The sequence below is a fragment of the Mastigoproctus giganteus genome, chromosome 3 (assembly GCF_048544385.1).
Source record: "Mastigoproctus giganteus isolate SK-2022 chromosome 3, ASM4854438v1, whole genome shotgun sequence".
Taxonomy (NCBI): Eukaryota; Metazoa; Arthropoda; class Arachnida; order Uropygi; family Thelyphonidae; genus Mastigoproctus; species Mastigoproctus giganteus.
This window is the reverse complement of record NC_143577.1, coordinates 26,665,131-26,680,425: the sequence shown is the minus strand read 5'-3', so window position 1 is coordinate 26,680,425 and position 15,295 is coordinate 26,665,131. Positions and strand designations below refer to the sequence as shown.

At 39.8% G+C, this 15,295-nt stretch overlaps 1 protein-coding gene across 5 annotated transcripts in view; it reads right to left on the bottom strand.

The window, feature by feature from the left end:
* exd (PBX homeobox extradenticle) overlaps nt 1-15,295 on the bottom strand; it is a 442,560-nt gene that overhangs the window by 54,707 nt on the left and 372,558 nt on the right. For all 5 annotated transcript variants that reach the window (XM_090370444.1, XM_090370445.1, XM_090370448.1 and 2 more), the window contains exon 3: nt 13,908-14,158. In XM_090370444.1, the coding sequence (XP_090226570.1) occupies nt 13,908-14,158 (251 nt within the window). The remainder of the gene's footprint in view (nt 1-13,907; nt 14,159-15,295) is intronic.

Below are 15,295 nucleotides of genomic sequence, written 5' to 3'. Positions count from 1 at the left end.
ATAAAGGTCTTCTAAACAAGCTTCCATCTTACGGTTTGCCAACTGTTTTTTTTTTTTTTTTTTTTTGTAATTGGTTATCCAGTTTTCTCTCTGATCGCTCACTGAGGATGATGGTAGATGGTTCTCTGTCTTTTAACTTCTCCACTAATGCTGGTGTCCCTCAAGGTTCAGTTCTTGCCTCCACTATTTTCTTCTTGTATATTAATGACCATATTCCATTGACTGGAAATCCTATCCATATTTTTGCCGATGATAGCACACTGCATTCCCCTTTCCATTTTGAGAAATCTTTCCCTGCTCAATCAGCTTCAACTTCTCGAATATCCGCTGCCAATTCCTTAAATGCTAATCTCCAGTGGGGCAAAGACAACTTAGTTGATTTCAATCCTTCTAAAACTCAGTGTTGTCTTATATCTCGCAAAAAGGATTCTTCAGCTCCTATTCTTATCTTTGGTGACACTCCGATATCTAGGCAAGATGATATATCTCTTTTGGGGATTACCCTGACTTCTAATCTCTCTTGGCACAAGCACATTACAAATATTGCTTATTCTGCATCTAAAAAACTTGTTTTTCTCTTTCGCTCTCGGCGTTACTTTTCTTCCAAACAGCTGTTCACTCTGTACAAATCGCAAATCTGCCATAACATGGAATATTGTTCCCACATCTGGGGCGGTGTCCCCAAAACCTCTCTCAGGCCTCAGATTCCATTCAGAAGAGGGCAGTTAGGTTAATTAATGACTCATTTCTAACAGTCTCTCCACTCGCTGTCTCATAGGCGTACTGTTTATGCTGCAAGCCTTTTCTACAGATACTTCCATGGGCACTGTTCTTCTGAATTGGCTGTTCTTCTTCTATAATTCTTCTGTTCTTCTATAATTCCCGCTCTCTCAAAACAGTCCGAACAGGTGCCTCAACCAGCCAACATCCATTTACTGTCCAACTTCAAACTGACAGAACCAACTTTTCATCTTCCTCGTTTATTCAATCAACTGCCGTTTTCTTGAACAATCTTAATTCATACGTATTTGCTGAAAATTACAGTCTACAGAAGTTCAAGTCCAATGTCAACAAATATCTTCTTTCGTCTTCTCAACCTCCAGCCCAAGCATGGTACTAAGTACTATAGGTTCTAATGCTGTTTCTTGTATTCTGTCTATCTTGTGAACTCCTCTGACCGTTTGGTCGTCCCGGAGTATAAACAGAAAATTTATTTATTTATTAATACCTCTCGTGTTTGGGGTTTTCATAAAAAAAAAAAAAATAATAATAAATAAAAAAAAAAAAAAAAAATTCATGTGTTCTGAGGTCGATTTTCTGTTTGCTGGAAGAAAAACCAAATGCTACCCTCGCTTGGGATCTACTAACTCAGCACGTTGTAAAAAAGGCCCATAAAACTTCCTGACGTCATCGAAGGCTCGAACTCGGGTCTTTTCCACCCGGTGTAAGGAGAATGGTGATCCTACAGACTGTTCTACCCACGACGGCTCTTTCAACTAGTAAACTTTTCCTTTAACCCAAGACCACAAGGACTGATACTTAAGAGTTGAACAACAAGTATTGATAAGGGGCAAAGCAAAGCATAAAAATTTTCCCTCTCAAGTTTCTCGGGGGATTTCTGAATATAGAATCGCCCTGCTTGGTCATTTTTCTTCACTTAAGGAATAATTTTTATCCTCAAGAAGTTTAAATAAAATAAACCGAAGATGAGGGAATCGTGCACATCCCCTTGTAAGTGGACAATGTGGGATTATATAGCTCTAACACACTTGTACAATTTCAATATTTTGATCGGCAATGATATTTTCTCCATTCACTTAAATGTCCTTACTAACTGCTCCGACTGCATGTCTGCTGGATTGAAAATAACCTGTCTGGCGATCTCCCGTGACCTGGGACTCTCTAAAAATCAGGATGCTTCCACACCATTCGTAATATATCTAGCGATGGCGATTTCAAACATGGGATATATGATGATATTGTAATATTCATCTTCCATCATGGAATATTACGAGGGCTGTTCAATAATGAATGATCATAATTTCTTTTCACAACATACCTTTATTAATCATCCATATTTTTATGGTCATTTTCAAAATAGTCCCCACTGATGAAATGCACTTACTCCAATGTTACTGCCATTCTTTAAAAACATGCTTGAAGCCATTTTTGACATGCGTTTGAGAATCTCCTCCGATATCTTTACAACTTCTCATGACTGGAAACGTTTAAGGGAACATTTACAGTTGCCTTCTGCATATTTCTGACCTGCATGTTGCCTGAATGTTATACATCTTCTCTCAAGATTACAGAAGCAGTGTTTATAGTTTCTGTGGTGAAAGCAGTGGTTGAAGATCCAGGACCGCCGATTTTTGGGATTGAATCACATCCATCTTTAAACATTCTAAACCACCTGCGAGCTGTGCTGTAATGGAACCGCAGATTTACCATGAGCTCTTAACATTTCATTCGATTCAGCTGATGATGTTTTCTTGAGACGGAAACAAAATTTGAGAACAGCATACTGCTCCTCACCTGTCACGTCCATTGTTTCATAGGCAAAACTGAACAGGGATAAATTTCATCAATCACCAGGGTCACACCGTCCGCACGACTCAACTGCACAGTTGCTATGGTCTTAAATTTCGCAACTTAGCTAGAAATAGCAAGCAGTACGGTTGTTCACGAAAAATTATGTTCATTCTTTATTGAACAGCCCTCGTAGAATACGGAGAGGAACGAATTAAACAAGAAATTCGCATTAAAATTATAAAAGCAAAACCAACATTCTTTTAGAAAATTTTCAATCAAGAAAATTTAAGAGTAAATCGGTAATTCTCAGATATTCTCTTCTCTGGTTTAATATATTATGAAAAGTTCTTGAAGTTTAGCCAACTGAGATTGGATTCTTGTAAAATCATCTCGATAAGATCAGAAGCGCAGTTCGCACGTAGCAGGCATTCTTTTCAGAAAAAAACCAACTTCGTGCCGAATTCGAAACTTAAAACGATAAAAAATTTTCTTACCAAAGCGAGCAGGGAAACAGACCAACAAGAGGAGTGAGTAACGTAATTTAATTTGACCGTTAATCCTTAAATTTATATCAGAAACTGAGGCATTTTCACCTTGCTAAGACGTCAAGAGGACTGCGTGTTTGTGTGTGTGTGACGAACATGTGTGTACCGTGGTTCTATGATGGAAGATCCATCTTCTCCGATGACAGCAACTGGATATTCACCTCAAATAATCAGCTCCCGAGGGCATTTTTCTGACCTGCATCACGTATCCGCTTGTGCAGTCGGAGGAGGAGGTTCATTTCGTTATTATTTTTCTTCTGCGATTTAATTCTGAACTAGGGAGTAGTGTTTCTGTCGTCCCTAAACGGTCCTGAAATTTATGTTTTACGTGAAGGTCAATCTAAGGAGTAATTAATCGAAATTTTTCCGTGCTTGGAACACAGTTGTAGCGTTCGGCATTCACACAGAGCTGGATTATTCTGGCGGTTGAACAAATGGGAACTCATACAAAAGGAACATTAAATGTAGATGAAATGAAAAGAAAGCATAATTTGGAAATATTGCTGTGTAATTCCGTCGAATTGTTTTTAAGATAACATATTCTAGAAGTAAATAATTGCTTTCATTTAATGATACTGCATAAACAGGGGATCTTCGAGCCTTTCTTAATTTGTCTCAGATCTAACCACTATTAAATTCTTTACAATCAATAACACTTTCAGAAGAACCCAATTCGAAATTCAATAATGGCATCTGTATTTTCATATCATAAAAGTGTATTTCCAAAAGCTGCCAAATGGGGGAAAAAGGAAGTTCCCGAATGAGACAGTGACAACTGATGAGGCACAGAACCGTTGCAAGAGGCAATCTAACCTTCAGAGAACAAAGAAGACAGGTTGGTACATGAGACAAGTACTCTAACTAGCGTTGAAGGTTGATTTATTTCCAGGATTAGGGTTAGTGATAAGGCGAGCAGTGCTGTCGACAGCGGACATGCAGAAGGTCAGGATGACGTATGGCATTTCCTAGACCCAGTAACAAGCACTCTCTTCTGTCGTATGATGGTCGAACGGCTGTACACAGTAGCCCCTACTTAACTCCGATCTTCAGCCCCCTTTTTTCTTTCCGTCTTCGCCACGTAATCACTGGTCGTGATATCGCTACAATTTGTCCACTCTGTCCATCCGCACGGATCTTGGTCCTCTCACCATAGGATGCCAACGGCAGGGATGACCTGATTGGCGCAGCCGTCCTGTCAACTCTACTCTCTGCACTGCAACCATTCATCAGGTTAGAGCGAGGCCAGTCTATAAAGACGCTATCAGTGGACTAATTGCTGCCCATCAATCACTAGATCCTCTTCAAGTAATGGAGCGCAGGTGGTCATAGCAACAAACTTTTTTAAACTTATGAATCCGAATAAAAAGAAATATCCAACAGTTGAGTAAACATACCACATTTTTTTTTTATCTCCAAACTCAATGTGTAAAAACATATATTTAAGAACACTACGTATTTTTAAAGTTATATAAATTCCAGTGGAAGTATTAAGAAAGAAAAAATATAAAAAAAATATATATATAAATCTGGTATGTGAAGGAAGGATTTAAGCACATTCCTATGTGTCTGAAAGATGTCTTCATTATACATCGACCTTTTTTTTTCTCATTCTATTAAGTTGCAATATTGAAACAACTGAATATTAAAAATACATATATTAGAAATATTTTTCTGTGGTTTTCCAGAACACGCAGAAAATGTAAAGGTAGTTTATAATTATTATTACTCGTCCGATCACAAATGTTCCATCAAAATATTATATCTGGATGATTAAAACGAAAATTTACCAGAGAGTTGTTCTTTAGGAATCTAAATTAATTACTAATCAATATATTAACCATATTTATTGCTTATCAACAGAAAAGAGGACCAGAGGCTGTAATATAGCTGTAAAAGAACGAACTATTCTAAAGGTGGATCGCCAGAAAGTGGTTGTTAAATATCATCCGAAGCCTAAAACCGAAGAATCCAATATCTTGACTATACCAACTTATGATCTTTTTCGTTATATTCTTCCTCTTAATAACAAAGTTAACCGGTTTTGTGGACACTTCCTCCAAGCACTCCGATTCGTGTTCATGCATTGTTCGTCAAGTTACTGCTCCAATAACATGGGTTTATAAAAATTCTGGCCATTTGGAACTGCTGGTCAGAATTTTTATAAAATGAACCCACTGATATTCAGATTGATGCACAATCAATATTATTTCTCTGATAAATGCTCGAATATTCGCAAAGTTAATTTGTGGTTGAAACCCGGAGCGCCAAGAGGAACGTCTCCACAGTCAAAAAGACAATTGTTTTTGGTCTAAAAGGCTCACATTCTTCTAGCGATAAGTTAGAAATTGCGATGGATTTTACACGCTTATAAAGCGGGAAAACAATTGCTAAATGGTCAATAAGTAAGGAGTAATTAGAACACTTAACACATAAGCACAATGCATATGACGTAATTTATTGGTACGAGGTAAAGCGATCGGTGCATGGCCTTGTCCTTTCATTGCTGCAAAGAATGAGCGCCGTACTACAGTTCAATATCCTGAAGCTTGATCTACGAGGAAGAAAGAAAAAAAAAAAATCCCCATTCATCACACAGGGGGCACAACAGTGACACATCATTACTGGCCATCCCCATTCCAATGACATACACTTTCAACAGACAGTGGTTAACCTTCGACCTGCAGCTCTGTCATTAATACACCAAGCAGATAGTGATTAATGATATTTCATCTAGTGAGAGGGAATAACAGAATCCAGCTATCCGGCCTTCGCACTTCACTCAACTGACCTCTGACCGTCGCTCTCTGTACACGACTCTCCACCGTCCCAAGTTGCTTTAATCTAAACATACCCGCAATGTAATACCGAAGTAATGCAGCGAGAACGCTATTTCCATCCTTTGTTTTCGTGCTGACAACCATGTAACGTCCGGGGTACAGAGACGAACTGTACAAAGGAGCACGTACAGAGGCCACTGAATCAAGTTCTTGAAAGAAGCACGAGCTGAAAGTGACGTAAATGACTGCACTTCTCCCAGGAGTAATTAATGAATAGTTTCTTGGAACATTAAAAACAATGTTAAAATAACTGTGTCAAATAACAATGGGAAGGGTGGTTTTTTAGCATGGCGAGAGCGAATTGCTCGATTACCTAGTGTTATCTTTTCGGATGTGGCAGCAATGCATGAACTGACCTTATTAAATCATGGATCCGAAACGTCTTGCGCATGTTTTATGAGACTGCTGGAGAGGACCTTGTATAAAAGAAAGTACAAAGAAGGGTTGGAAGCGCTACTAACTCGGTAAATCACCAAGTGGAAGCGAAAACAGACATCCCTGTTTAAAGTACACACTTTTGCCAATCCAGAGTTTTCGACAATTTTTTTATGTTTTGTTGTTGTCATTGTTCTTAAGGCAGTCGCTGTGATGGTGTTAGTGAGTTAGCAGGTGCTGGAGAGAATTGCGTTGTGTGTGTACATTCAAAAGGAAGCGAAACTCTCAGAAAACGTGAGGTAATCTACTCATGTCTAATTACGGAGTTCCCTAATACAGGCTTACATCTGTGGTCTGTCAGTCCGGTATCGTCTCCGTGTCCCAACTCTTTAATTAAGGTTCCAACGCAGATTAACGCGAGCCATCTGCATACACTAGATTAATTAAACAAGTATTTCTGTACAGCAGATTTCACATAGTTGGAGAAGAAGGAACAGTATCAGTTGTTTGTAATACCTAATTGTGTGGTTTAACATCTTTGTTTCTAATTGAAGTTACGGGAAATGTCCTGAACTTTGACAGTTCCGCTCCCCTAACACTCCAATTACTTCGCAGTCTCTTTCCTTCTGGTACTACTGCTGCTTTTCCGCAGTGACGAGACTGCTATTATTCACTCACAAGAGAAATGAATTACAAGTGATAATACCAACACAGTATGGGCAGTTATTAAAATATCACAACGAATGGTTCAAAATGTGCCATCGAAATAAGAAATAACGAATATCAGCCAACTAATAATGATTACATATTCATAGGAGACGGCAGTAATGAAATAATGCAGAATTAAACTTTAGGAGCGAAGTTCTAATTCTGGTAGATAGTTTCTTTCCAGCAGTTTCGCAATAAAAAAAAAAGATTATTCTTAATAAAGATTGTCTACAAGTCTTTGTACCAAGAAATGACTTGTACAGGTTGGTTTGACAAGCCTGCTCAATTGCTAAAGCTATCTACCAGTGGGTAGTTTGAAACCACTAACAAATGCGTTCCAAGGCATCACATATGCGAGAGGATATGAGGAACATCGTCCTTCCTGCAAACACTAAGTCTTGGCCACTATCTCTCTCTGAAGCATAAATAAGGTTTCGCCTGGATGAAACCAATTTTGCTTTTTAAATCCTGTTTCGCTACTAAATACAGAAAACTATATGGATTCGCAAAGCGATAAGAGAATGGATCTTGGGTTAAGCAACTGGAAATCTGAGAAAAAAAAAATCCTAACTGTATATAAAGAAAATTGTGTAAACCTTGCACACTCAAAATGTGTATTGTATTCGGCGCTTTTCGATTACTTCAATATTGCAGAAATAAAAAGATTTTGAACACTTGAGCAACTTAAGGAAAAACCAGAAGAATGGAGGACTCCTTTTTTTTTTTTCTAAACATATGGATCGCTTTGTCATTCATTCCCATTTAGGGAGTAACCACGTAATCTCTTCCCCACCAGATAGAAAATATATACCATTTATTGTCATTATTCATTCAATTTATGAAGACAAAGCCTAGCGCTGCATTCTTTGAGGGTTTTCAGAAGGAAAACAATGTCTTGGCACAACACGAATCCCACTGTTCTTATGCCAGTAGTCTAATTTTCTGATATTATCCGTCAATGTCAATTTGGCTTGTGATGCAGTATTTAAAAAGCGTGAAGAAAGGTCCTTATTGGGCAAACAGTGGCTCGCAACTTTCCTGGTCGAGTATCCGAACATCGTTTCCATCATTAACCAGCGCACAATCCGTTACAATTGCAGCGAGATAGGTTTGAGATGCTGCAATCCCTAAATCAAGATACATAATTGTGACTGTTACCCAAACCGTCCATTAACATAGGACACAACTCGCTAGGGGAAACTGATTAGAGACGGTAAATAGGCTCCAGATGCCGCTACTTGATACACTTATAAGGCTAATATAATTACCCCACTGACGAGGTGCAAGTCATCTGCGTATGGCTGCGAAGAAAGGAAGAGAAAGATGCGCTTGCAGACGTCGAAGTGTACCTTAATCTGCAGGCCCGCCTCAAACGTCTGCGGCTCACCTTCTAAACACCGGTACAACGACGAATATTTCACCGAAACTTCGCACTCTAATAACTTGTGGCAACTTTAAGCACAGTCCAAGTAGCGAAAGTGTGCCCCTAATCAGATTTAGGAAGTCGGCGGTTTGGGCGCGAGCCGCCGGTAATAACGTTTCGATTTTCTGCTGTAAAATCTGCTATGAAATATTCAAGCCTTTCTCCCCTAAGTAGCTGCCTTACGATAATGATATTAAGTTGGTCCCAAGATTGATGGGACCTCGGAGAGTTCGTGCAGGAGAATTATGATTACCTCGCCGGGTCCGTGGGGAGACCATTTTTAATGAATTAGCCAGGCAAGCGAAGGCCTGCTTGATGATGTTATAAAGATGTACAACAGCGCTATGATTAGGCTTCACGTCACAGGCAATTGGAAACGGAAGCCGGCCGCCGAAAATTACCTCTGGGCGGCAGCTTGTTAGGAGAAGGGCATTAAAAAGATGAGCTTTGAGTACCGCTGTCATGTCTGCCGATGTGGTCATATGTCAGCCTTGACCCCACCGCCGGTAATTTGACAGTGTGACGGAGGTCACTGTTGTCACTATTGAGGTGGTCATCCAAGAAAGGCAGATGGTAATCCTCATCGATAGACTTTTTGAAGGCTTCGGCTGCATCCAGAGAAGAAAGAGAAAGTACTCTACATGCAGTTTCCCCCCCCCCCCCATCTTCACTTAAGAAAATTTACATGGGAACCTTAGATGGCTGACCGATTGGCTTGTATGTTTGGAATAGGTGCAACATTCAGTGCCTGCATTTAAAGTGTTGCGCAAATTTAAAAAAAAAAGGGGGGTTCATGATAGCAAGAAAGGGCAGAAAAGTTGATGTCGATGCACGCCATTTAACTTGCAGCTAGAAACTAAGAAAGATGAGTTAATAACATGCGTTTTAACAACTTTGGAGCAAATCCATAATAATTTGCAGCACTCCGTAAAGCAGCCCACACGATGACGGATGCACTCGACTTGGAATTATATATGTGTAATTAGCAGGTGATACGACACAGAAATCTCCCTGTCAGCTGTGTCAACTAGGTGGTCCTAATGCCAGCAAGCACAAATGGAAACTTAACTATCCTTTAAACTTGTCGAATGCCACGAAAGACTAATGGTGCGAGTCTGATAAGTGTTCAAAAGCGAGCCATTAATCGCTAAGAGTTTAAAACGGCATAAGCAACGAAAACTTTGCCAAGTACGCTAAATAATATACCAACTAAACAAAATCTTCTGTATAGATGCCCCGAGTTTCTTTTAGTTTGTCCAAACGTGTTCAGATAATTCTACTTGACAAAGGAATTTATTTGATTTTTTCTGAAAGAGGGTGGGGAATGGTCAATAATGTAATCACATGCACGTAGGGATTCCAAGGTCAGCTTTTTCCCCAATGCTTACAACACCATCTGCAATCTTTCCCCCCGGCATCCCAAGAGGGTTATGAAGACGTCCGGCACGTGCCACCCCATTTCACATGGCTCGTGCCCTCTCTTTTTTTCTGCGATCACGTAGATAGCCATTATTGGCACGGCGATCGATCTATTTTCACCTGAAACACCTCTCGACAAGTCCCAAGTTAGCCTCGGAAATGAACGCCCCCTAGTGAGTGTTTTCAAAAGTGCTGGTTGACGGGATCAGCTGGCCGATGGACGACATCGTTCATCCCTGGCCCTCTGCGGTCACCGGTGTGTCCTAAAGCCGTCCGTGATCCGTCTCTGGCAGATCCCGGGCTCAGACGTCTGACAAGCTGTCACTGTTGGGCTCCCCAGGACGGTGAACAGATACAAGGAGATAAGTCTCCTCCCCATCCATCGGTTTGAAAGTAGGACTTGGAAATGTTCTCTTTCACTTTGTTGTCAGAAAGAAAATTTAAAGGCTTTCGGGGTCCAATCTAAGATACGGGATGATTGCTGGAAGCTTCCAGCTAGATTTGTCTTGGGCCGAATACGGCTTTGCACAAAAAGAACAGGGAGAAAGATGTGCCAAATAAAAGGAAATAGTATCGTTCTGATCAATATTTTAGAAAAAGGCAACGTATACACATATGTGCAGAGAGGGAGAGATTGTGTACTCTAACTGGAGAAGCAGTCATGCATATTACATCACTGACGATCTCAGTGAACAGTAACGAAGCGAACCCAATAAACGCACAAATCATAACGCTCTGATAAGGCTATCGGATCCAAGATTCGACTGAATTCAGGTGTAAATCCTGTATGCATTCCGTTATAACGTGACTAGATGAGAGCTTCTGCTACTTAGCTGAAAAGTAAGCAAATAATACTGTGGGAACCATGCACCAGAAAGACTTTCGAAGGCGAATGCCAGCTCAAAAACAACAGATTATTTTAAGATACTGTAAAGCGTCTTGTCTGATAAATAAAATCTAATGATGAAAGATATTTAAAGTTTCGTTCGAACGCTCGTAATTTTAAGGAAGCTTCAACTGTAAACTGCATCGACATAATAAAAAAGATGTTTGCTTCCATTCTAATTTTGGATGATTCGATTTCGATTTCAAATCATATGAGTCATACGATTTCAACATACGACTTCGAGCGCGGGGTATGCAATCTTTTTTTTAGGCCATGGGCCAAAACAAACAAATTTCTGAAGGTCGCAAGACTAGTTTCTTACCACCAATTATTACATAATACTAATAATATTCTTATTATACAAGGGGGGGAGTTCAAAAAGATTTGTATTCACCCAGAAGTGTTATCGAAAGATTTTTTTGTTTGTTTGTTTTTACACTGAAACGTCTATAGCAACCACACAAATTTTTGGTTTCGACCTGACAATTTTTTTTTTTTTTTTTTTATTTCAAATGCAGAATGAAGTGGTGTGTCACAATGAATAAAGTGGAATACAGATCAGTGATTCGGTTCCTCTTTCTACAACGGAAAAGACCCAAAACAATCCACGAAGAAATGGTCGCTGTTTATGGAGAAGACTGCCCAAGTTACAGTATTGTTGCACATTGGTATAAAGAATTCAAATATTGAAGAGCCTCAGCGCATGATGCAGAAATACCAGGACGCCCAGAAACTGCTGTAACAGAAGAGAGTGTTGCAAAAATTGAAGCATTAATCCTGAAAGATCACCGTATTAGCGTCAAAGAACTAGCTGCAGAGCTCCAAACTAGTGTAGAGTCTGTGGAGAACGTCATCCATCAATAGTTGCATATGAATAAAGTGTCTGCTAGATGGGTTCCCTGACTTCTGACCCCTTACCAGAAGGAAAGGGTACAATATGCACATGAAATATTGCCGCATTCTGTTCATTCCCCCGACCTTGCACCCTCCGATTTCTTCCTCTTTCCCGCCCTGAAGTCCTTTCTTCGTGGAAAACACTTTGCTGTTGATGATGAGGTAATTTCTGCTGCCGAGTCGTGGTTTAAAGGACAGTCAGAGGACTTCTACAAAAATGACCTGTGGAGGTGTAGTAAGAGGTGGGAAAAAATGTGCCATTTTGTCTGGTGTCTATATTGAAGAAGTGTAATACATGGTGTTTGTTTCAACGTTTTATTACAACTATTGGATGCACACAAATCTTTCTTGAACCCTCTCGTATGGTTATAATAAATTACTAAATTCTGCGGAAGATACATAACACATCAGAAGACAATATAGAAAAGTCAATTATTAAAATCGGACATTTTCAAAAATCAGCGTGAAACTACATTTTGTGAAACGCTAGTTTAAAATTCGAGGGACGCATAACACTTGAAGGCTGCATAAATGGCCACGGGATGGACAGCACTGGATTGGAGGCTTTCTTTCTACAGAGAAGTTTCGATATCAGGCTCATCAGAAAGGTGTTTACTAAAGTTTTAATAGAGATATTTAATAACATAAGAGTCATCTAGTAGTGTCAATGTATAGTCCACAGAGGGGAAGAAAATGGTTCTTACCACTGGACTTAAAATTGGTTCAAAAACCGCACTGTACTAAGACAGAAGTATAATCTCGTAAGTTCTTAATCAGCAACGAATCAACAAGGGCAAAATCATTCAGACATTTCAAAAGTTGGAAGTATTTTAACATTATGTATCACCAATGTAGAAACTATAATTTACTGGCCGCATGAAGCCAAGGTTGTGCTAAGCAGGCAGAATTAGTGTAGCGCTCATATCTGTGTTGCCGCAGTAACAACCTGCCATGTCGCTTATCTCGTCTCCACTACAATCACTAACCTGAGCAGGGTCAGCGACACAACTCCATCGTCACCCCCCCCCCTCCGAAAAACTGTTTCACCTTGCACAAGACTGAGGGTTGAGCGGGTGATTGATGAGGGAGTCTAATTGCGGCCAGTGGCCAGCGCAGCCACACTTGGGTTAGCCTGATCCCATTAGCATACAAATTGGTGTGTGTAAAGCTAATTAGATGATCCGGGAAAGTGCACAGAGAACGCTGGCTCCGCTAATTACTACCTTGTCCAATGGTGCGGCATCAGGGCCTAGTCGGAGTACCCACCAGAACGGGGGTCCTATCGACAACGTGGCTGAACAACCTCGGCAAGGTGCTGCCTAACCGCTGTGGTCGTAGCACTACAAGCTGACGGAATCACCGGTTTGTAATCGTGTTTAATATGACGTAATTAGCGTTTGTGGTCAGCGGCCCGCATTACGGCTGCCAGTGGCAACAGAGTAGATGTCGGTTATACTTTCGTTACTGAACAACATACACTTCGCTGGAAAGAGAAAGAGCATCAGAGAGGAATGCATATTAGATAAAAGTTAAAAACCAAATTAGTGGCTGTCCATAAGCATTCTGTATACATATGCGGTAGTACCGCAGTCTTACTCATGCAAGTGGTAAACAACTAATTAGTGGGTAGACTGTACAATTAACAAGAACGCACTGAAGGGGAGAAAAAAATACGTTCGGTTGGATGAATATCGGAGCTAGAGAATTGGAAGATAAAAATATTTTATATTTCTCCTTTTAGGCAAATACGGCCTGTATATGGGTGAGGGAAGGAAAAGCTCCGCTCCTAAATAAAGTATTTTGTTCTGGAAGAATACTTTTTGAGACTGAATCTTTAAAGAAGTTTTAGATATATTGTTACTAGTTGGTATTAGTTCTCGGCCTAGAATTTTGAATAATAATGAAATCGTTAAGCAACATAACGAAAGGGGTGATTTGAAATATAATCCATGGTGCTAAACAACTTACGTACTGAGGATAGTTATATAAGCTTCTCTTCAGACCTGGTCCTCCGAGCATATATTTATGCTATAAAGAGAGAGCCGGAACAGTAAAAAAATCAGGCGTAATTTGGTAGTTTTCAGTGTAGTGCTATATAGTGCCATCTTCTGTTTTGAATTAGAGATTGGTGGCCTTTCAGATCTCCAAAGAGAAGACAATCCTGCCCAAACGGTTTTGTGTCTGTATGCAAAAGTGGCATCATACTAAGAATAAATGGCAATAAATATATTCAACTTTTTTTGGTATTCATATTAATCTAAGATTCAGTTTCTAACAAAGTCACTTACCTGTTCGTATTTTTCTAACTCTTGGTGGTAAATTTGCCTGATTTGAGCGAGCTTAGCTCTGTAATCTGAATGTTCGATGGCATTTTCTGGTTGACCTGGTCCCCCAGATGCCGCAGCCGATGCATTAGCAGCTGCACCAGCTCCACCACCTTTTTCGGGCCCCGCTACGCCTTCAGCTATCAACATGTTGTCTAACCTCATCAGCTGAGGATCGGGAGGTTCTTCTTCTTGTGTGTTTCGTAAACTTAACACTGAAACAAACAAAATAAAACCTTAAATATTGGACAAATACACTGGTAATTGATATGGGTCCAAATTTTCAAGAATTTGGATATACTTTAAAAAAACAAGAGGGTTTCAATAAATAAATGTCTTACAGTTTCCATACTTTATGACCAGAGAGAGAGTACTGGAATGAAAATTACTTTCGATTTGCGCATAACAGAAGGTGTAGAACTGTTAAAGGGAAAATTTACACATCTCCTTTGCACAATACACCACTCTACATAATATGATAGATGTGGCAACAGTAAGGGCTTAACATATGCAGATGAAAGTATGGGGCACGCTAAACATTGCGATTCGATTATTGCGAATTCAATATTCTCATTGTGCGTGTGAACTTGATAATTCCTCTTAGGAGTTCCATTCACTGTTAAAGCAGGGTTGGAATTTGTAAAAATTCACCCCCTCTTCGAAGGAAGTGTTTTTAGGAGACGAATCGACGAGCGGTAAACCGTTACCTATGATAACAGTGTGCACCAGGCGAGTGGGTGCAATTTTGTTGTTTGGATGCATGGCACGTTTCTCCTTTCAACAGGACTAGTAGCAACGCACACGACATGTTTCACGAAAGGTACGTCACGAAAGTATAGCTAGGATAAGTCGGATGTTTTCGATGCTACTTCGCGCCTACTACCTGCAACTTCACACTTCACCTAATTCAGTACGTGACGTGTTTACTGACGTATTTATTAAAGAATTTGTCCTTACACGGAGACACCTACTTTTCGAGGTAAAGTTCTTCTTAGAGGTAGCCACTTCCGCTTCCAAGGAGTTTTCTTCAAAGAGGGAATACATAACTACCCTTTTTTTTTTTTTTATCTGATGATGCAGAGGGTGCGTGAAAATGTTAATATGAGACTCAGTTAATCAAGAAGATGTATTGAACAAACACAGAAATAATCACCAGATAAAAGATTCACCATCTCAAAATCGCACTATATATCCAATTAAATCACAATAATTACTCCAAATATGGGACGAGTTCAAGACATCCTGCATCCCATCAATAATAATAAGAAAAGCTGATTCTTATTAAATCCAAAAATTAAGATGGAGTCGTGTCTTTACAGAAGCTGGGTGTTGATAACAAACAAAAACGTTCG